This window comes from Nesoenas mayeri (assembly GCF_963082525.1).
Source record: "Nesoenas mayeri genome assembly, chromosome: 1".
In the NCBI taxonomy this organism is placed as follows: domain Eukaryota; kingdom Metazoa; phylum Chordata; class Aves; order Columbiformes; family Columbidae; genus Nesoenas; species Nesoenas mayeri.
The window spans coordinates 197,072,435-197,096,078 of NC_137541.1; the positions used below are offsets into that span (position 1 = coordinate 197,072,435).

The 23,644-nt window shown below is 41.3% G+C and overlaps 1 protein-coding gene across 2 annotated transcripts in view; it reads right to left on the reverse strand.

The window, feature by feature from the left end:
* Nucleotides 1-23,644, reverse strand: part of GRIA4 (glutamate ionotropic receptor AMPA type subunit 4) — a gene marked incomplete at its 3' end in the record, with an annotated part of 225,109 nt that overhangs the window by 13,564 nt on the left and 187,901 nt on the right. The window contains exon 14 of one of the 2 annotated variants that reach the window (XM_080339863.1): nucleotides 2,801-2,915. The exons of the other annotated variant lie outside the window; for it this stretch is intronic. Within the exon in view, the coding sequence (XP_080195989.1) occupies nucleotides 2,801-2,915 (115 nt within the window). The remainder of the gene's footprint in view (nucleotides 1-2,800; nucleotides 2,916-23,644) is intronic. 2 annotated transcript variants of the gene reach the window in all.

The window sequence follows — 23,644 nt, forward strand, 5'->3', positions numbered from 1 at the left end:
ATGGCTTGAGGACCTCAGTTTTACCTTCAAACATGACTTAATTACTGAGGTCACTAAACCACTAGGTTCACACAGGGCAGCTCTCTTAACTGTCCTTTTGAATTTTGGAAGATTGTTCCTTAAAGGGAACAGCAAATGGAGAGATTAGAGATCACCTTCTGAGGGCACAGAATGGAGGTAGGAGAAATCTTGTTTTACAGAGGAACACAAGCCTTTGGAGAATCTGAGCTCTCATTAAACTCCCTGATTCCTATAGTTCTCTGTCTATCATGCAGGGTTATTCTGGGTCTAGACTCTCATATTCTGACTAGAAAATCTCAAATAGTAACAGCACAGCTATCAGTCAAGTCTCAGGTGCTGTATTTCTTTCAGGAGAAGGATATTCTTATTCTCATTCATGACAGTAGGAAGCCCTGTAATTTGGACTGGAGCTGCTAACAAAGCTCAGGGTTTTTTCTTTTTAAATTCATACAATGAAAAGATTATCTAGGGATGCTTAAGAGCTTAGTTCAGGACTTGTTGGTAGCCATCAGGTTTACATCAACAGTGCATGCTGTCCTGGTTATTCCACTAATGATCATTGCTAGCATATAAAAAGAAATTATTTAGAGTTCCATTAATTCAGTAGAAAGGGTCTTATTGGTTTAGGTTGATCAGATCCTACAAGACTGTTCCTGAATAAGGAAATAGATTTTGTAGATGATAAATGGTTAACTGGCACTTTGAGGAGTCAGAGTAGCTGTAGTTTAAACAAGACCAGATGCTGCTGCAGTGCAGGATTTGAGAAGCATGGTAGTGCCTGCTCATCTCTGCTGAACGCGGGCGGTGCAGGCACACGACAGACCTGGCCCTTCCCAGGAGCACCTGTACTGCCTGCTCACTCAGCTGTGCCTGGGAAGAAGTGCGGCAAGAAACAGGCCTGAGACCAGAAGAATGCTCCTAGGGCCACAAGTTGAGCTCCATCATGTTCTCCATCCTTTGCTAACACTGTCTTGCCCACCACATTTTCTATTGCATTCTGAACTGCCTGCATCACCTATTGTTCCTTTTCATTGGCAGTGTGCTCCTTCCTCCCTCCTGCATTCATGTGTCCTCTCTGTTTCTCCATGGACTGCACTTGTGTTTCTTTTCTACTTTTTTCCCCAAATCCTTTTCCTGTCACTTGCCATCATGCCAAACTTGCTCCTTCAGCACTTCCAGACATTTCTCTGGTGAAACCTTGCCCATCCCTCTACCATGAGCTGCTCCCCTTTTTCTGCTTCATGACTCAGTGGCTGGAAATCAGGGAAAATAAGTTAAATGCATCCTTGGTTTGCCACCTAGCTTTTATCTCACCTTTCATCCACAGGAGGTTTGTGAGGAGTGCAACCTAAGAAAATGGAGATATTTTAATGATGTGACTCCCTGCTCATGACATTTAAAAAAACTGAATAAACATCCCTCCACTAGAATGCAAAAGTTCAGGCTTGAATGGAGTGTATAAGAGTAGCAACACTGGACATTTATGGTTCACTTGTCAGCTTTCTTATAAGAAGCTGGTGTCTTGCAGGTCTTGTCTTGTCTTACACTTGCAGGTAAGTGCTATCAGGTCTAATACGCCTAAGCACTTTGAAAGAGAAAATAGAGACCATTTTTGAAACTGTGAAAGCTGGCAAGCACAGTGGTAGGGGAAAACAGGTAGAGCAGCAGGATCAAAGGCAAAGTGAAGGAGACCGGTTCTGGGTGAGTGCAGAGCAGCCCAAGGGATGGTCCCTGAGGCCAGGACACAGCATGAAAGAGCAGGAGGATTAAACGAGGAAAGAAAATAGTAAGAAAAAATATATGTAGGCAACTGTAAAGGAAGCTACACGAGCTGTGTATGACACATCAGTCAAATGTAATCATCTATATCTGACTAGCTCTGTGCCTGCAGTTACCTGTGCAGCATTCTCTTATATATTGTTCACACACAAGCACATAAATAAATATTATTACATGCTGCCTGGCATGGAAGTGTTATTTTTAAGATCTTCATCCTCCCCTACTTCACCGTCTTCTGCTTCCACATCTTCGTTTCTTTTCAGCAAAATGCAGTCTCCCAAAAGGAAGCTGAGAGGAAGCAAGGAAGTATTTGCACTGGCCATATGGAAGACATGGAAATACAGGAAGAATAAAAAGCTCTCATCACAGCATAAAATTCAGCCTAAAATTCCTGTCTGATAAAGTCTGCCTAGGGAACCACCATGGATTTCAGTTTGCTACTAAGATATCAGGAAATGTCAGTGTGAAGTTATTTTAGCTGAAATTTGTCTTCCTGTTTTGGATACTCATGTGAAAATTGTAATTTGTACAAGTATTGTTTGTATGAATAGTGGATCCCTGAGTCTGGACCATGCACTAGATTACTGCTAGGAAGTAGTCACACTGATTTGCACCCTTTTCCTCTACTGTCACTGGAAAATATTTTGGGTAGTACCACATAGTAGAAAAGAAGTCTGTGCTGGTATTTGCTTCTGAAGATTTCAAACTGCTTGTTCACAAGAACAAACTTGGAAAAGGCTCATCACGATTTCAGAAGACGCAGGTGTCTGAAAACTGGTGATAGATCTCATAACAGAGACTGTTTATGAGTTCCCCTTGGGGTGCTTAAACAAATGCAAATATTTTTGCTTTGACAGTAATTGCATACACCTAGATTTCAACTGCAGGTACCAGAAGTGCTGTGCTACTGGTGAAGCTGTTTCATCGCAGGTAAAACCCCAGCAGATGCACCAATTACTTTACATACTGTTTACCCGCTTTTGGTGACATTGAGGCTAACCTTGGAGTCACCTCCCCCGCTGCCACACTCTCCTTTGTCGTACCACCATTTGTTTTTCAATTTGTCCAAGAGGCCTTGTTCATTCAGTTTTAAAACTGCGAGGTTAACAGCATTTCTTGAAACGATAAAACATATTTTGTAAGAAACTGCACAGCTGTTAAGATGTTAGAAGGAATGAGGACTTAAGCTGTTTATAAGCTTGATCCACACACTAAATAAACCTCTCATTTCCATATTTCAAAGCCTTGGCAGCACACATAATTGTAGTTACTTTCAAATGTGAAAAATGTGTTTCCAGTGAAGAAATTATTTTCAGAATGGCTTGGATTTTAACAAGAAAATTCTATCAACCAACCAAAATTATTTTTGCAACTTGATGACAAAACTCTACCAGAATTATAAACAATTTACACAGATTTATTTGAATCTATATTTAGAATATGTTTAGTGTGTACATTTAGAATACATTTAGAATACGTTTAGTGTGGGCCCAGGCTGATATTTCAAGCAGATGGAAAAATGTATTCCTGTATACTAAAGAGCCAAGATCCAGATGCCTATGCTAGATGCTGCTAGCCACTGTGTCACATACAGCTTTGACGCATAGCACTTCAGAGTGGTCCTGCACAAGCTATGGGCTAGAGCTCCAGAAACAGGCAGCGTGAGGCAAAGATGAAGAAGAGCACTGACAGCTTGCACGTTGACTACGATGCTGTCTAGAGTAAATAGAAAACAATGCACAAAGAGGTGCCTGGAGTCCTGCCCGTTTGAAGCTTCATCACCTGCTGAGGGTACATCTGTATATTTGGGATGCAGGTTCTAGACTCCTGTTCCCTTTGCACAGCGGCTGAGCTGAAATCCAAGACCTGGGGTCTAGCTTAGTGCCGTGACTCCAGGGACCAACCTGCTATCCTGGGAGAGTGGCCTGCCTCCCAGCCTGAAGGGTACCTGCGCTGGGGGGATGAAGGTGGCTGCAGAGAGCATCCTCTCTGGGGAAAAACCTGGGGACAGTGCAGCCAAACAGAAGCTCAAGCACTGGGAAGACCCAACCCCGCCCATTCACTGAGTGCTGAGATACAAGCAGGTATTCAAGATGTCCTGAGGACTTTTCCGCAGAGGATTTATACATGCTTGCTAGAAAGATGAATCCTGTATTTCTATCAGCACAGCAGTGTAGGCACAACAGACTGAAAGGGTCTCCATCCCATGTCTCTCATCTCATGTTTAAGTGCTCTTTTTTCAGATGAGGGAAATACCTGAGAGGGACTTTGGATCTGTATAGGTAGAAAGGGGCTGCCAACATGAAGGCTAAAGCATAGAATCACTGCAGCTGTATGAACTCAAGGCTGCTGGGAGTGCACTGAAACTCAGGCAAGAAAGGAACACAGCTGTTCCTAGGACAGGGGTGCTTCTGTGCATGCTCACAGATCATCCTTCGGGTGTCCGGATAGTATTGATTGGATGGCAGAGGGTAGACAGTATAGATTACCATACAAACCCAAATGTAAGGCACTTGGGTTTACGACAAGAACTACAGTCAGTATATGACATTTTAAAATCAGTTGATAACGAATCTGCCAAGGCATTTATGCAGCCTTCATCACTTCCTGTGGAACCTCTGCATTTATTCAAATGTATGACTTCCTATCTTTATTACTAAGATCATCAACAGTAACATATCCTAATGGTACATAACTATAGCAATCCTTACTCATAATTCATAATAATAAACTTTCCTCTTCCTCTTTTCATGTTCAGAGGTCCCTAGGGCATCCATGCCTATCAGATGTGCACTCTTTCTGGTGGGTGTCTGCCCAGACTTGCTTACGGATCTGCAGATGCATGTGGAGGAGTAGCCTCATATCCTTGAAGCATCATTCATGTCCAAAGGAAGAGAAATATCGGTGAGGTGCCAGTAGCTTAACTACTGCTTTTCAGGGACAATATGCAGTTGAGAAAGATGGAGTTTCTCTCTCCATGTAGTGAAGATCTGTCTTAGGGCTGAGTAGAATTTGGCAAGTGCTATGTCTGTCAATGGCATCTTCCCCATCATGAGAGGATGCAACACCTTCAAAGCACTTGAAGAAGGCTTGGGGAAGAGAGATCCTCTGCTGGCAGGGCTCCACCAGATCTTATGGCACTAGAAGCCACTGGGGCTTGTGATTCACCCTCTGTAGAAATGGCTGGTCTCTGGTCCCTGGGGGTCCCCTCTGGTCTTAGAATGGGAATTTTTCTCTCAGTCACTAGGAGAGATGTCTTCTTGGCAGACAGATATAGACAATGTTATTTCACAGCTTATGGAGCATTCCTTACAATATTGGCCCATTTGTGGGACAAATATCAGCTTCAAGACAACTTCACTGTCCTCTGGTAACAGCCTTTCATATAGCCCCTGCTGGAACTGAGACAGGACTTTCCTGGCTGGTCATGGAGTTTGAAAACTGCTTGTGTGTAGATCTGACTTTACCTGGCTTCACTGTAGTTACATTTATATGAGATTTTCAATACAGATAAAGTAATTGCTTGTCTGTCTCTGAAGGTGAAAATGAGAACTGTAGGCTACAGTGGGAGTGATAACAGACTGCTCTTTGTGGATAAAGCTTATAAGGGGAATTTAGCAGCCAGGCTGACAAATGTGATTTTGTATAAGTGCTCTAATTATGGTCCACACTCCGGAGGGAGAGGAGCAATTGCAAAATTGGAATGAAATTGTTCATTTGTCTCTTTTGTTCTTGGAAGCAATTGCTTTTGAACCAGTCATATTTACTACAGATTTTTCCTACTCAGCTTTTAGTTACAAAGCCTATGCTTTTGGCCTGTTTGTTCCATTCAGAAAGGTAACTGTGTGGCCAGCCTTGCCACTTTACAAATTTTGAGCACACTAAATGCAAATTTTACCTCTGTAAGGACATTGGGACTGAGCCACAGGTGAAAGATGATCTGAGAAACACTATTTCTTTGACGTTGAGCAACATTACTTATTCTGAAAAGGGCTTAGATATATAGTTTGAGCCTGCTGTCTATAAAGTCAATGTCAAACTCCCTTCAACAGGAACTAAACCAATTTGATGCTGTGATGTCTAATTGTCACACTGGGTAGTGACAACATAAACAGCTGCTTTGACACTGCTACAGATGCTGGTAGGAGTGATCACTCCACAAAAAATGAAATGTATCTCAAAGAATATCACTAACTCTCAATTCAATGAGCCACTTAAGCACAGTCTTATTTTAAAGCAGATGGGAAGCCCTATGAATCAGTCTATCTGTAAAAGACTCTTCATGCTATTTCGTCTAAGCTGTAGTCTCTCAAGTATGAACAGTAAAGCTCATTGAATTAGACAAAATCCTTATGCTAAAATTCTTAGAAAGGTTTTTTTTGTTTTTTTTTTTCAATCTTTATCTTATCTTGGATGAAGATGCTACCTGGTACCTTACAACTTATTTTTTTCAGGCTTTTCAAGTTAATGTCTAATTAGACCTTTTATCTGGAAATTCTAAGATGAATAATAAACAACCAGGTGATTTTTTTTTGACAACTAATATAAGTTTTCATGTTTAATTTCCATGTTGAAGGGAAAGAGCTTTCTCGCTTACCCAATGTTCAAATTTATCTTTCAAAGAAGTAAAGATTATAAATGAAAATTTTCCCAGTCATGTAGAGAAGCTGCAGCTGGTTGATAGTAATCCTAGAGTAATAAATAAACAAATGAAACCCATTCATGAGAGGGTTATTTAGCTGGGTTATTAGCCATATCCATAGACAGTTTCACAGCACAATAGAGAAATGGAAATAAAAAGGATGAAGAAGTAAATGTGGATTTTAGCTGCAATCATTGCTCTGATATTAAACCGTATTGTTTATAAATGTAACACATTATTGTCCACATCATGTCTAGTAGGCCATGTAAAACCAGGTTAGTTTCACACTGCTTCTTTCTCTGTTGCTTTGTTATCCAGGTCCACCTCAACACGTGGAAACAAATAATTTCCTTCTGGTCAGCAAAACACAGAGAACCTTTGCTCAGCACTGCCGTATTTCCCACAGAAATATAACTGAGATCCTGGTATGTACAATGGTGACTAGATTGAAAATTATACACCTGAGAGCTCAGTGCCAGGCTAGATCACTCCTACTCATCCTAGACAGTGCTTCATTCTGCCACAGAGGAAGGCATTTCAAAGCTTTGGTATCTGTGGCAGAAACTGTTCTTTCACCATTAAAAAGTAGAGTTGTATCCTCAATACCACACTTAGTCAAATTTTCCACTCAAAGACAATGTGTTCCTCAATAAAGGAATTGAAATCTTTGCAAGACTAAGAGTATAATAGTAGAAAGCAGGCAAGTGCTTTAATATTTGACCCTTAATCCTCGCTATCATTACACAATCCTGCCCTTTCCATTACTCAGAAGAAAATGGAGTCCTTGCATGCAATGGTCCAACCACTTCAGCCAAAACTGCAACCCTTGCATTGCACTGATACCTCGCTTCACAGTTACTTGAGTGCATGGACAGTGATTTGAATGTGTGGATCACAGCTCTTCTTAAGCTGCCTATAGAACTACAGTATGAAAAAATTCACAATAATGAAATAATTCTCACTCATTTAAAATAACTTTCCATCTTCCCATGGTAACAAGCAGTTTTAAACTTCAATCAGTCTCACTTCTTTTTTAAAGAGCCCACTTGTGCCAATTGCAGATATGCCTTTTGCAGTTCAGCAAAAGATAGGTCTGCACAGACAGATGACAGCGTAACCACCCAGTCCCTTGCCAGATAACATCTATGACTCCAGACAGCAATAACTCACCTGCTACCCAAAAGAACCGCAATAGGGTGGCTTGCCCAAAGCTCAGGGAAGCAAGTAGAGAGGTCTGCTTTGACTTCCAGTGAGTCTGGGTCACAGCAATGGTCAGCAGATAGACCATCCATTGGACTTCAGTCCGTACAAAGCAGCGAGGCAGGCATTCAACAAATGAACCAAACGCTAAGGCATACAACACTGTGGGATGTAGCAATTACATGCTCAACCACAGCAGCAGCATTTCCAAGGCTGATAGAGATACACAAAGGTCTCTATACCACAAGGAAAAGAGGCCCAGGTTGGAGACCACAGCAGTCAACATCATGAGCACTGCTGGAAATCTGAGAGAGCCATGGGGGAACAACACAGGATGGGGCAGTAAATTTTGCCTAATGCAACACTTTAATCACCAATTTCCGGGCAGCAACTCAGCATCTCTAAGAAACCAGAAACTAAAACATTAAATGCATCCTGCATGGTAAGATCAAGCCTGTGTGAGCAGTATCCTGCGCAGAGCTTGAATACATGCAACAGGCAGAAAAGGCTCTCTCCAGCCTGGCTAGACTTGAATAAGTATTCACAGTTTCAGACACAGCTGCTTTTTGTCTAAATCTTTCAGCTCCCAGAATCTCTGGATGCACAACAGTTCATGGGATGGGTGGGAAGCACCACCCATCAGAACTGCTCAGCACCATCCATGAATGCAGTTCAGAGGAGACAGCCTTGGCCTGAGCACACGTAGCAAAGGAGATCTCCTCCATGAAGTCAGGTCTCAGAATATCTGTTTCTGAATACTTAATGGCAGAAAAGCACCAGCAGGTCCCTAAGTACTCATTACAACAAAGGCAAGATCTCTGCTGGGAGCATTTAATAACAATCTTTTAAGCCACTAGTAGAGTTTTGCCAGGAAAACTTAAATGTCTTAGCTATTTAAACAGCTGTGACATTTTCCTGAATCCCTTTTCTGAACTTAAGTCTTATAAATTCTGTGTAACGGGCACATTAGATAGGAAAATATGTCCCTGAAACCTGGGCAGACTCTTGGTGAAATTCTGCCGTTATCTTTACAGACGGCGGCACTGTTGTTTCACTGCTTAGCATTGGGGATGTTGTTCACTTGAAATAATGAACAAGCAGGATGTGCAAAAATAACATGACTCACTAATGAGACTCTACACACACAGGGACAGCTTTGTTTCAGCTGCAGCCGTATTGCACAGCGTATCATCCTAGAACTGCTGGTGTCACCGCTGCAGTTACTGAGGCCGAACAGAGACCCTGAGACCCTAAAAGGCTTTTCACAAATCCTTTCCACAAGGATCTGAAAGCCTCAGAAATCGCTCAGTCACTTAGAAGTTACACTTGGCAAAGAGATGCCACCTCTGTTTAACCTTAGGTTCTCTGAATGTAAAGCAAACCTCAAAGAGCACCCGAATGTTAAATGATCAATGCCTAGGTGAGCCATACATGATGTATGGACCAACTGGCAAAATATAGGGAATTGTTTTTCACTCCAGTATGATCTATGACTACTTGTCATGTAAGTTTGTTTTATACATATTCCTACATATGCCTGGAAAGAAGTGGGAATCAGCGAACTACTGCACAATGGGAAGTGGAGCCATGGACGTGGTGGTGCACCCGCAGGAGCTCACTGAAGGAACAAGCTTTCCCAAGACCACCATGTCACAGCCACCGACATGTCAGCAATTGATGACCCATCCCAAACAACTCAAAGCTTGTTTTCTTCCTCGCACTTTGGATGTCTCTCCCTGCAGCTACCTGCCAATGCAGCCATCCCCCTGACATGCCCCTCAGCGCTCCTGGCACAGGCTGGAGGGGACCCTCTCTTGGGACAAGGCAGAGAGAGAGACTGGTGAAGCCAAGTTCAGTGACCTTATTTTAGTGATGTGAATCATAGTTATTCTCTCATGATCTAGCCTGTAACCAACCCAGGTGCCTTGGGAAGAGGAGGCCACAGCTGCCCAAGAGCCTCCCCTTCCCATACAGCCTAGTGCTTTGTGGACGCAGCTGAGGATCTGTCTCAGATATACTTAACAAAACACAAGTGGATGCATTTTTACAGCTTGTTCATATCATCTCTTTGTCATTTGTCCGTCTCAACCTCTTCAAATGATTTTGAACAGGAAAAATTAAAACACAGCCATACCAAGCAAAAAATTAAAACCTGCCCATCTTCTGAGCTGATTATTTTAACCATGTTTTGAAAAGTGCTGATGGCAGAATGTAACATGAAACAAATGCAGCGCAGTTTAAGGGTGTTTGACAATTCATCAAGAGAAATTAAGTGTAAAGCTGCATGGCACTGGCTGAATATGTTTAATAAATTAGGAATGAAACAAGCACTTGTTAATGAGGAAGATGTAGCCAAAGCTTACATCATTCTATACTCAGAAGGCTTGAAGGATCAATAATGCAAATATTACAAAACAGAGCTAATGCAAAAGCATTTTTACAAGGAAAACAACTTAAATTTTAATGAAAAAAAAGCCAACTTTGAAATAATGCTTTTTAAAACACATTCAAAAATTCATAGGAATAATTTCTGTACCGGGATTTATAAAGGTTTGCATGCTGTAATGCTATTTGTTTGAAAAAATTGTGTTCAAATACTGAAGCGCAGCACATATCAAGACATTTTCACATGTAGGTGATAGTTCAAACAACACAGAGTCTGTGGCACTTGTTCTGATAGCTTGCACAGCATTTATATTAAATAGAGAACTACTAGTATTCAAGCTGTGAGTCTTCACAACAACACTAGCTCTTCTGCAGTGGGTCTCCTAGGCTTTCCTGCAAAACTCTTCCATTGCTATATGCATGCTTATTGGAGAAAAGATGTGACCAGCTATCTCAGTTGAGTGCCTAGGCCCAGCTGGGGATGCACCAGGACAGTGGGTGCCTCTTGAATTCCATCTTGCAAAATCCATATGCCCCTGAGGAACTGACTGGCCTGTAGAAATCCAAAAGTCTTGCAAAAAAGCTATGAGCAGGTCGTGTGCTGCATTAGAAGATAATACCATTTTCAAAGGTTATTTAAGAATCACCTGCCCAATTGCATTTAAAAATCCTCTTCCAGAAAAATGACTCAAAATATTATACAAACACTAATAACAAAGTATCTTTACAAGAGTGTATATGCATTGTTATTCTTTGTTTAGAGATGAGCAATTTAAAGCAGTGCTTAAATACTTTTCCATTTTGGCTAATTAAAATAACACTCTTCATTTAGCCATCCAAATAAGATGGTTTAATTTCCAGGGGCACTGAGTATTTACAGATGCTATGTATATCCTAAGCATCCAGCTTAGTTACTTGAATTGAGCTTTGTAAACAAATATGAGTCAAACTGACACCTTGAGGATCAGCAGGAGCTCCAATTAATGGGAGACCCACTGCTGCTAAAAATTGCCATAGCTACTTTGAATTCAAAGAAGTTCTGACAATTTGCACCAGCTAGAGGTCTGATTACTGTAGTTTAAAATATTTATATAAATTGAAAGCTGTTTTGCAGCCAGATATTCCAATTACAGTATGCAAACACTTCTTGGCACGAACAATTAAATATGTATTTTGCTTGTGTAAAAACAACAGCAGTTGACCTGGGAAGACAACTAAGCTTGTTTCTCTGCTTTATACAAAGCTCTGCTGTAAACAAAAAACACATAAATTTGTCCCTAGAGTAACTGTTCATAATGTTGCAGTAAATAGTTTTCAGTAGCAGCAGCAATACTCGTTTCTCCCAACTCTGAGCTATTTTAATGTTCGCTAACGACTACATAATCCTGTTCTCATCGAGCAGTACCACTTTTCAAAGCACAATTTTTCTTGCTTGTTGCAGCATAAGGAGGCTTATGTGAATAGGTTGCTGCTGTCCAATACCTGCAACTCAAAATATATTTTTTAAGGGCTTGAGTGGGATTTTTCAAAAGTGTCTGAGCACCAGTGTAACACTGTCTCCACACTGCAGGAATTTCTCTGAGGATAAGCTTAGCGCAGTACCAGCTGCCTTGAAACTCTCACCTCAGAAACATTAGGAATCCTGAGCCCTTTACAGTTTTCATACATTTGATACTGCTGAAAGGACAATAGTATTTTAAATTTTGAAATGTATAAAATGAGCATTTTTAAATGCATGCCCCCCAAATACTTAAAGATTTCAGATGGGGTAACATTCACCTCTGGCATGGCTGGCAGAAAGTCTTTTGCCTTTTTACACCTCATGTGAAGCAGATGTGGACTCATGGTTTTGTCGTAGCAGGGTGTTTGGCTGCTGTTTCACCTGCCTCTCCAGCAACTCCTAAATTCAGGGGACTCCAGCTGAGAGAAAATGGTAGTATTGGCCCAGACAGGTTGGGTTTTTGTGGCAGGGCAGAGGTTCCCTCAGTGCTGGATTACCACTGCTGAGAGACAGGGAGTGACAGCTCGGGTAGGGGCCACAGCAATAAAACTCTGTCACAGCTCATGCTGTCCCTCTCCTACCTACACTGCATTAGTGCAGGTCTCTTCAAACATCATTGTGTCACATTAGCCAGGCACATGTTGTTGACACTCCTTATGTTACTTCATCTGCAAGAAAAAGCCAGATGCTGTAGTTTACTGTCTGCACAAATGATCTATTTGTTTTTCAAATGGATGATTTGATTTTAACAGGGTTGAAAATATTATTAATCTTTACTGATGCTGGCCAGTAGATTTAGATTTTCTTTTACACAATATCTTAGCCATATTTGTAAGGCATTTTAAGTTTGTGCTTTTGAATGCCACAGAATGACTATTTTTACCCAGAATGAGGCTGGGAAAAATGTATCTCTTTTGGATGCAATTCAGTGCTTATTGAATAGCAATAGGGTATAGTTCCTTATCACTTGGAAAGTTGTTCCTTCTTTATATCCATCTCAATCTGTTTGATATGACTGATGGATTACTAGACAGACTATTAAAATCACAGACTCTGGACACCCTACACAAAGGAAGATTTTACTACATCAAAATCTTCCAGTACAAAACAGGTGGCAGCTGTTTCAGCAGCTTCTAATTTTTCACTCCATTCAACATGTCCCAGCAGTGGCAGAAATATTGTATCTTCTACTGAGCATTTCACAGCTTTCATCCACAGAAGAGCCAGCCCCAGAATGATTCAGCTGTCCCCAAAAGAAATGTTACTGTGACCTCCAGAACTAGTCAGGACTTATTGCTGACTTTTGCTACAAATCATGGAAAAGAAAATATCCTGTTTGGCTCACTGCAAAAATTAGCTTTTCTGGTTACTAAGCAGCCCCATATCTCAATGTGTGATATAAATGTATGTTCTGTTTCGTGGGGAGCAAGGCAGCTAATATAATAAACCAAAGATCTTTCTTAATGCGTTATTGAACATATCTGGCATTTTTGAAGACTGGTTCAAATTTGGCAATATTTGAAGAGATTTCACTATCAGACTTCTCCAATTTTTCATTTATACCAAGTTGAATCTCACCATCCATGAACATATAAGATGGGTAAGAGGAACTATATTTAACATGGTCACCTCCTGTTATTGTACCCCTCATGTTGTATTGCTGTATTTTCCTCCTTGCAAGAAGCAAGACCTCCTAACAGAAACTGATGAGTTTAAGATATCGGTTTAAGATTAAGAAAGGGTAAAAAAATTCAGGAGTCACAATGGAGTGACTTCAATAAGTAAAGATGCTCAACTGAGCATCTCTGCACACCTTTTTTCACAGACTACATCACCATCAGCTTAAGATCCTCCATAAAAAGGTCACAGAAGTCCTCTACGTTGGCTAGTATTTCAAAGATATTGTCAGAGAAGAGTCATACAAAAGGAGTTGAATTTAACCCCTCTCAGGGGGACAGAGACATAGGTATCTGAGGCAACGGTCATAGTGAGAGAAAAAAACACCCTTCTGCCATCTTCTCAGCAGCTGCAACTGGAAAAAAATGAACTTACTGCTATTGCTGTTCTATGGAATTCATAAGAGTAGACAGATTCAGTTGAATTCGTAAAAAGAAGTGTAGCCAGCAGGTCAAGGGAGGTGATTCTCACCCTTTACTCCACTCTGGTGAGATCCCACCTGGAGTTCTGCATCCAGCTCTGGAGCCCCCAAAGTAAGAACGATATGAACCTGTTGGAGAGGGTCCAGAGGAGCCCACCAAGAAGATCAGAGGACTGGAGCACCTCTGCTATGAGGGACAATCTGAGAGAGTTGGAGTTTTTCAGCCTGAAGAAGCAAAACTTTGGGGACACCTTATTGTGGGTTTACAGTACTTAAAAGGGGCCTAGAAGAAAGATGGGGACAGACTTTTTAGCAAGGCTTGTTGCAATAAGACAAGGGGCAATGGTTTAAACTAAAAGAGAGGAGATTCAGGCTAGACATGAGAAAGAAAATTTTTACAGTAACGGTGGTGAAACACTGCCACAGGTTGCCCAGAGAGGTGATAAATGCCGCATAGAATCACAGAATGGTTTGGGTTGGAAGGGACCTCTGGAGATCATCTAGTGCAACCCACCTGCTAAAGCAGGTTCACCAGAGCAGATTGAACAGAAATGTGTCCAGGTGGGTTTAAATGTCTCCAGAGAAGGAGACTCCACAACCTCTCTGGGCAGCCTGTTCCAGTGCTCTGGCACCTTCACAGTAAAGAAGTTTTTCCTCATATTCAGATGGAACCTCCTGTGCTTCCGTCTGTGCCCATTGCCCCTCATCCTATCATTGGGCACCACTGAAAGGAGTCTGGTCCCATCCTCTTGACATCCACCCTTGAGATATTTATAAACATTGATGAGGTCCCCTCTCAGCCTTCTCCAGGCTGAACAGACCCAGCTCTCTCAGTCTCTCCTCATACAAAGATGCTCCAGACCCCTAATCATCTTTGTAGCCCGCCACTGTACTCCCTTCAGTAATTCCTTGTCCTTCTTAAACTGGGGAGACCAGAACTGGACACAGTACTCCAGATGCAGCCTCACCAGGGCAGAGTAGAGGGGGAGAAGAACCTCCCTCAACTTGCTGGTCACACTCTTCTTAATGCACCCCCAGGATACCATTGGCCACAAAGGCACACTGCTGGCTCATGGTCAACCTGTTGTCAACCAGAACACCCAGGTCCTTCTCTGCAGTGCTGCTTTCCAGCAGGTCCACCCCTAACCTGTACTTGTGCCTGGGGTTATTCCTTCCCAGGTGCAGGACCCTACACTTGCCCTTGTTGAACTTCATCAGGTTCTTCTCTGCCTGGTCCTCCAGCCTGTCCAGGTACTGGTGAATGTCAGCACAGCCTTCTAGTATGTCAGCCATTCCTCCTAGTTTGGTATCATCAGCAAACGTGCTGAGGGTGCACTCAGTCTCTTCATCCAAGTCATTGATGAATAGGTTGAATGAGACTGGACCTAACACTCACCCCTGGGGCACCCCACTAACTACAGACTTCCAATCAGACCCTGCACCATTGATCACAACCCTCTGAGCTCTGCCATCCAGCCAGTGCATGATCCATCTCACCATGCATTCATCCAGCCTCCACTTTCTGAGTTTGCCTATGAGGATGTTGTGAGAGACAGTGTCAAAAGCCTCGCTGAAGTCAAGGTGGACAACATCTACTGCTCTCCTGAAATCTACCCAGCCATTTATACCATGATAGAAGGGTATCAGATTGGTCAAACATGATCTCCCCTTGGTGAACCCATGCTGACTACTCCCGATAACCTACTTTTCCTTCACATGCTTGGAGACGATGTCAAGAATGAGCTGTTTCATCACCTTTCCAGGGATGGTGGTGAGGATGACTGGCCTGTAGTTTCCTGGGTCATCCTTCTTGCCCTTTTTGAAGACTGGAGTGACGCTGGCTTTCCTCCAGTCCTCAGGCATCTCTCCTGTTCTCCACAACCTTTCAAACATGATGGAGCAATAACATCTCCCAGCTTTTTCAGCACCTGTGGGTGCATCCCATTGGGGCCTATGGATTTCAGGACACTGAGTTTGTTTAAACAATCTCTAACCTGATCCTCCTGAACCAAGAGAAAGTGTTCCTTTTGCGAGACTTTCTCTCCTGTCTCCAGGGTCTGGGATACCTGGGGGCCAGTCTTAGCCATAAAGACAAAAACAATGAAGGCATTCAGCAACTCTGCCTTCTCTGTATCATCTGTCACCAGGGCACCCACCTCATTCAGCAGCAGACCTACATTTTCCCTAACCTTCCTTTTGCTGCTGATATACTTTAAGAAGCCCTTCTTGTTGTCTTTGATATCCCTGGCCAGATTTGCTTCCAAGTGGAGCTTGGCCTTCCTCACCACATCCCTGCATACTCTAACAGCCTCCTTATATTCCTCCCATGTAGTCTGTCCCTTTTTCCACATTACATAAACATCCTTCTTCCACCTGAGTTTTGACAGGAGCTCCTTACTCACCCATGCTGGTCTCCATCTCTGGAGACATTCAAGGCCAGGCTGGATGGAGCTCTGAGAAACCTGATCTAGTTGAAGATATCCCTGCTCATTGCAGGAGCATTGGACTAGATGGCCTTTGAAGGTTCCTTCCAACCCAAACTATTCTATGATTCTGTGATTCTGTGAATGTCTGTATTTTTCTTTTAGAAACAAACTCACTATTTTAGGTGCTGTTTCCAATGAGCACCAATCTTCTGCCTGTCTGGTGTGACCTTTCAGCCACCAAGTCCTTGTCCCACCTTAAAGAGAATGAAGCATGAATTGACTGCAAAGCCAAATACCATCAGCATACAGTACAGTACTGAAAGTGCTGTAATACAAGCACTGTTTTGTCCAATATGTTTTTCCTACTTAGGGAAGCAACCCCACATGGGAAAGCTGTAGGGAAAAACTGCAGTTTGCTTCTGAGGGAATTAATTCGCTGACATCAATGATGTTCACAAAGTTATTAATGTAAAAGGCCATTATCAACAGTGAGGAATCAGGATGGATGCTTCATTTTTACTGTTGCTAGAAACAAAGCACTGATTCACAAGATCTGCACAGCTGACACACTGTTATCAGATCTAAACTCAGACTGAGAAGAGGCATGAGAGGTTTTTGTAACTGTATGTGTTTCTTTGTGACTCCATACTGATGTTTTTCATAAAGATGGATTATAAGGAAGGCAATAAATTGAAAGATTCCTGCTAAAAAATGGTTTCTTAAGCTTTGGTCTATAATGCAAGTACATTGAAGTTAATTGTTTTAATTAAAAGCAGAGACTGAGAGAGAAAAAAAAAATGGGGTCCAATCCCCAGGTGGGAACTTGAGCTGCAGCTGCAATGCTTACAAAAAATAATATTACTTATTTACAATAAATAAAGCAACAATAAATAATACTGCATAACTTGAGCCTTAATGAAATGCTGGCTTGTATTTTGTCTAATGGAAGATCAATACCATACAAACGAAGCAATTACAGTTGTGCCATGTAAAGCCTTATTTGGTCAGCAGCCAAAATGGGGATTAGCTGGAAGAGTTCCTAGGACTTTCTGTCTGAATATTATCACAGAAGTTAATGAGAAAGATCTGATAGGTTGAGATAAACATAAACAGTGCCAGCAACCAGACGAGATGGTCATTCCAATAGCCAGTGTGCTGATAATTAAAATGCCCCAAAGCCAGCTGAACATCAGTCCAAGATCAGGTGAAATGATCACACAAGGGCAATCCAATACCTCTGGCAACCAGCTATATAACATTGCCACCATTGGTACAGCCATGTACACAGCAGCAAACGCAAATACACCAGCACTCATACCAGCCATACCAAGCATGGTCACAACAACAGAGTAATACTTATGCTTGTAATGTTTCAAACACAAGCAGCCAGGCTATAGAGAAAACAAGATTTGGAAATTACTACTACATCTCTGCAGGGGACATGGAGATTCAACTAATGTAATTGCTGATGTCCTGAACACATGCTCACATGCCACTTATAATAAAAAGACTGTAAGGTCCACTGGTGATGGAGATTTCTGCTTTTCATTTCTACAGGGAACACAGAACAACATGTGGTCATAGACCATAGACTATTTAAGAAATCACTAACTGAAGTTTCATTTTCCCTATTGTTTGTTTTGTCTCCCAAACAGTTTATTTGATTAAAGACACTGAAAATCCTACTGTGGGGTTTGTTCTGAGGCACACACCTGCATGGATTTGAATGAATCGTGCAAACATCTGAAGTAGGATTGGAATTTCAATATTCACAGCACAATAAACACTATACCATTAATCTTCACTATTCCTCTCAGGTTGATGGGCAATTTTCATTACCCTCAGTTTGCAAAGGTGAAAATGAACTGAGAAGGTGAACTCACCCCCTCCAAGATGGCCAGAAATTGGGGCAGGATCATAATTAAGGTCATCAGTATGACATGACTTCAGTCAACCGCACTTCATTGTTGCATAGAAATCTTTGGGCCTTTTCAGGCAAGTGCTCATAGATAATTTACCTTTCTGGCCTCACAGCTCAAACTTCTGTGCACATTGCCTCAACTCAGTCTTTAACCATGAGATACTGCTAAGTTTTGTGCATACTCTGCCAAAAGTGACAGAAAACCAGCCTGAGTGGTCTTATTCCTGTAATGAAAATCTCTTCCACCTTTTGACTCCACTCTTAGAGGTTCCACAAAGGTCCATGCTGTCAGTCACTCAGCAGACATGTAAGGTTGCTTAGAAAGTTAAGGGCTCCCTTTGCCCTGGCGTAGCAGACATATGAAGCACTGCCGCTTATTTCACTGAGTTCAGATACTCTCAATCTCTTTTGCTTTTCCAGCATGAGAATGGGATTTAGATGAGAACAATCTGAATGAGTTTTGATTCACAGAAATCATAACTAAATCCTAGTGGTCAGGAGCAGCTTTTGTACAAGTTGTGGAGAAGACCTTCTGCTATGCAGAAAACTTAAATATCCCTCTCTGCAAGCTCCTACAACTTTCCAAATACCTCTGTAGTTCCAGGTGATTTGATATGATGGCTGAAGAAATCCTTTTCATAACCATAATTATCTAAAAGGGATCATAGCATAGTGCAGTCTGGAAGGCATCTCAGGAGGTGGGTGCTCCAAATTCCTGATCACACAGAGCTTTGAGGTCAGACCAAGCTACTCAGGGCTTCATATAGTTATGGCTTGAAAACCTCCACAGATGGAGACTGCACAACCCCTCCAGGCAACCTGTGTCACCGTCAGACTGTCCTCAGGCAGTCAGCGGTAAAAGTTCCTCCTTGCATGCCATCTCAACTTCTCCTGTGTCAGTTTATGCCTGTTGTTTCTGACCTTCCTGCCCTGCACTGCTGTCAAGAGCCTGGCTCTATCACCTTGAAGACCTCCCCATAGGCACTGTGGGCTTCTGTCAGAAGTCATCTCTGCTCCAGGCTGAACAAGTCCAGCTCTCCCTGCATCTCCTCACACAGCACATGCTCCAGATACAGCTTTACTTTGATCATCTTCCACTGAAATTGCTTCAATTTATTGTTGTTTAGTCTGAATTAGGAGGCCAAAAAAGGATGCAGTATTCTACATGTGGTCTGAATGTTTGCAATTATTTTATTTGATGTCACAATATCTTCTCTTGTGGCCTGCAAATTGGACGAACTAAAAGCACTCTAATTGGAAACTGCCTTGGATAATTGCCCACTATGTACAAGAGATGCCAAAAGTAGCAGCCTGCTTATTTAACTGTGATAGGAAAAAATACTAAATCCTCAAGAAACGTGATGACTTTCTGTTCACTTTCAACTGCACTTTCATAGCCTAAGTTTGCATTATTTAAACTCTGCACAACCAGAACTAATTGTCAAGTGTTCATGCACATTTAAAGGAAAAAATATCATCAGCAGGTATAGAATATAATTAAAATACTATCATATGCTGATTAAAATCTGGAGAGATGGATCTTAGAAAGTGCAGATAATCTGAATGTGGGGTAGCCCCACAGCTTTGCACACAGAAGGACGTAATAATTCAAATTAAAACAGATAAAGAAAGAACCATCAGCCTATATTCTGGTTCTTAATGTTTTGTGTTGGAACCAGTGAAAAGCTTTTGTGGAAACTTTCAAATATGGATTTTTTGTTGAAAATGTAAAAATATAAAAAGTTGCCTAGTACTGTTTGCCTTTAGGCACCTGAAGTTTGGTTGATTTGACCTATGTGGAAAAAGTTGAGATATTCTGTAGGAAATAACGGACGTATTTCCAAACAAGTCCAATGAATTTTTGTGTAGACTCAAGAGTTTTCAGATCCAAGATAGATCTGAATGACACAAATGACACAGCATAAAATGCAACAAAAATAATTTCCACACCGCTCCATGTGTAAAATCAGGTGCCTACTTCCATACTGAGGAAGTCAAAGGTCTTATTCTAACTGTAAAAGCCTTTCTTAAGACAGAGTTGCAATTTTTGGCTGCACTAAATGGAACCATCTAAGCAACAGATTGGAAGGAGAATAATGTGTAATTATGTACAGAGAAAGCCTGATCTGGGGGTAACAGATGGGCTGCCAGACGTTGGGGCTGCTCTCACCTGCAGGCCTCATTCATCCCTGCTGCTACTGATGGAAGATGCACGGGATCTGGATCTTCCTGTGCAGAGGTGCTGTTCCCGCCCACATGGGTTGGGGTGTGTGGGGGGAATTTAAGAAATAAAAGAGCTCTATCTTATCTAGGTTCTGGAGGGAGATTGTTCTTTATATGTGTTCTTTTAGAGTAGAAAGAAATAACTAAACTGCAACAATAAAATTGGTTTTTGTATCAGGTCAGGCTTGGACCACTTTCACCCAGTCGACTTTTGGCTTTAAAGAAGTGCAGGGAAAATTGCAGTCACACTTCGACTACAGAAAACTGCCAAAAGCTGTTAAAAGAATCTCATTCAACAACAGAGCACACAGCATTTTTCAGCATCACGTGATTTGCTAAAATGTATGGTTAATAGGAGCTAAATCCTTTCTTATCTTTGATTTAAGCTCTTACTTTGTGACTTAATTGGAATGGGAAGCAGATGAAGGAAGGCAGAAAATGGGAGTAAGGCTTCTAGCTATAAAATATGGAGAGACTTGAGCAAAGAATACCTAGAGACAGTTGAGAAAAAAAGCAGCAGTTTTGGCTCTATTTCCTATCACACACACAGTAGACCAGTTCAGAGAAATAATTACTGATTGACCACAAGTCACTGTTTAATCCTACAATCTTTTAAACTTGTATTGTTCAGTGAGATACACGTATGGCCATTTTTATTTGGAACCTGAGCACCTTGGGAGCATCTTGCTGACACTGGGAAATAGACGCATTTTAGAGATGTTGTGTCAAGATACAGAGTAGCTTAAATTATATACTAAAACTCCTGTATCTTGGCAACAAAGCTGGCAACAGCTTTTCACCTTTTATTTTGGGATGTTCACTCACTCAATAATGCCTACTCCATTGCACAGTGTGCCAGTCTAAGATACCATTCTCAGCTCAAAGAAACCATGAGAAAGAAAACAAACTTTCCCCCCTACTTTTGGTTAGAGATTTCTCAAAAGAGCCAAGGCTGCATAAAGACTTAATGGCTATTTTGTGTCTTTTGGGAGTCCATCTAGCACTTACTGTCAAATGAAAGTGGGCAGTTTTGCAACTATCACACAGGTTAATCACAAACTGTTTTTCAGGTGCTATTTTTTCCCCAAATGTCAGTTCCACAGAGAGGTATAGTTATGAGCTGCTGAGATGCCTTTCAGTGACCTGCTTCCTTGCTTTAGTCTACCTACAATTTACCTGGACAATTATTATCTTAGTGTGATAGTCCTTTTACTTGGCAGAAATTGCACCATTAACTTCAAAGGGTAGTTGGCTTGTGCCCTTAGTGAATACATATTCTGAAGCCTGGTAGTTTCCTGGGAATTGACACCTAAACAGCCAGAGAATTGTAATGAAAAGTAAAGAGAGAAATAATAATGAGCTGCATTGTCAAAATATAATGGGCTGCATCTTGCCCTCTGCTGAGCTGTTTTACGAGGGACTGGGGAAATAGCAGGGTAAAGGGCAGGAGAAATTTATTTCCAAAGTGCCAAGAAACAGAGTTTGTTCCTCAGAGGATCTATAGATTGGAAACAATGATAACCCTTTTGTATCCCACTGGCGCACTACTTTTAGTGCTTATCAAACCATGGCAAACATCCAGAAAGTCACAGCAATGGTATCAGTATTTCTGAGACATTCTGGTCTTCTTTGATAGTTTTAGGGAAGTTCATTGGTTATAATTAAATACACTTAAATACATGTTCTGTTTTACGTTACAGAGGAGTGAACAGCCTGCTGATTTTATTTGGACAGAGTTGATATCATGAAGCTCCTATTCTGTTTGCACTCAAATATTTATGAAACAGACAAACAAAAAAAGAACCGTGATTTTTTTTTTTTTTGATGCCTCAATTTCTTTCTCATTGTAGAATATGAGCCTGTTATGAAACTTGTCCTGATGCTGACTACCACTGACTGGTCCAAGCAATGCTTCTATGTGACAGGACAGGAACTTAACCTTTAGTAATCACTAAATATCAAAAGGACAAAGCTCTTGTATAAATATCTTGTAAAAAAAAAAAAGGGGGAAACAAAACAAAACAAAAGCCTCATTGTGCTGTTAAGCCAATAAGAAAGCGGAAGTGATGGAATGGTCATTTCACCTTTTACACTGATTATACTGCTAATTTAAAAATACCTATTGCCACTGCAATGTTTAGATCAAAACTCACCTTTATAGGCAATAATTTTATCGCTGTTTCCATGCTCTGTCCTTTCACTCCTGCTCAGAAGCACCTCGTTTCTCAACTGTTCTTATTAAAATCCTGGGACCTTGCTTGGAGTAAGGAGCGGGACGATATTAGCAGAAAGGTACCAGAACGTGACTGTGCAACCAAAATGGGAGCTGCACTTCTTGGAAGAGCTTTGCCCTCCATCAGTTGCTTCAAACATCATTTGTTTTTTAGGAAAACAGAAGTGGCAACAAAACAAACACTTGTGACTTCTGGTCTCTGCTCCTGAGCATGGAGAACTTTGTTCAGTTATGAAACCCCCCTGAAGTCTGGAGGTGAAAATGTCTTGCAAGTGGCAATGAAGAAATAGGCTCTGTGGGGCAAGGTAAATCACAGATGCCTCTTTGAAGTACTTGAAAGATATGCTGTGGGTTATTTTATTTTATTTTTTTTTTCCAGGACAGAGAAAACTCAGTGAGTGCAGCATCATGGACACTAACGAGTTGTCTTCTTCTAAAGATATAAACCTCAGAAATTCTCTCAATAACAATGCTCTTCACTGCAATTTGGTGACTTGAATCAGGATTATTACAATTTCCTACCTTTATATGTAAAAATTGCAAGAAAGCAAAAAACTCCTCCAAGTAGAAGATTTTACTTAAATACATTTGCTCATACGTCTTGCAATGGAGCTCATTAGCCATCATCAAATTTTCCTCTTTTTTTTATTGCACTCTTTAAGTATGGGCAAGATCCTTATCTTGATTAAAAATTATAAAATTAAACTAGTAGGCATCACTGGGGAACAGAGCAAGCTGGGATTCTGATATCCATTCCCAAGCCTTTTTTTTTTTTTTTTTTTTCAAACTTCTAAAACAGGTTTTTAGGCAGAAATAATCCAGATAACCCAAACTAAGGCTCCCAGGCTCAGCTGAAAGAACAACGTGCTAACATTCATTGCCAGGCACTCTCTTCACTGATCTTCTTTTGACTCCTGACTTTTACATTTCTTGCTAAGCAGTGGCCCACTCTCTGCCTTTTTACCCAGTAAATGTTACTTTTAGTTGACAGAAAACCCAACAAGCTCTGAAGGATCTGACCTACTTGAGAAATATCCAGGCTATAAGCTCTGACACTGAATGGGTAATGGGGTGGTAATTCAAGCCTTGTTATGCCTACAGTGAAGGGAAGAATATTATGCCAAGTCATACAGTATCATCTACACCATCAGTCAAACAGGATAATGTTTACAATATGCATAAAATGTTATAGATCACATTCTAGTTTCCAAATCA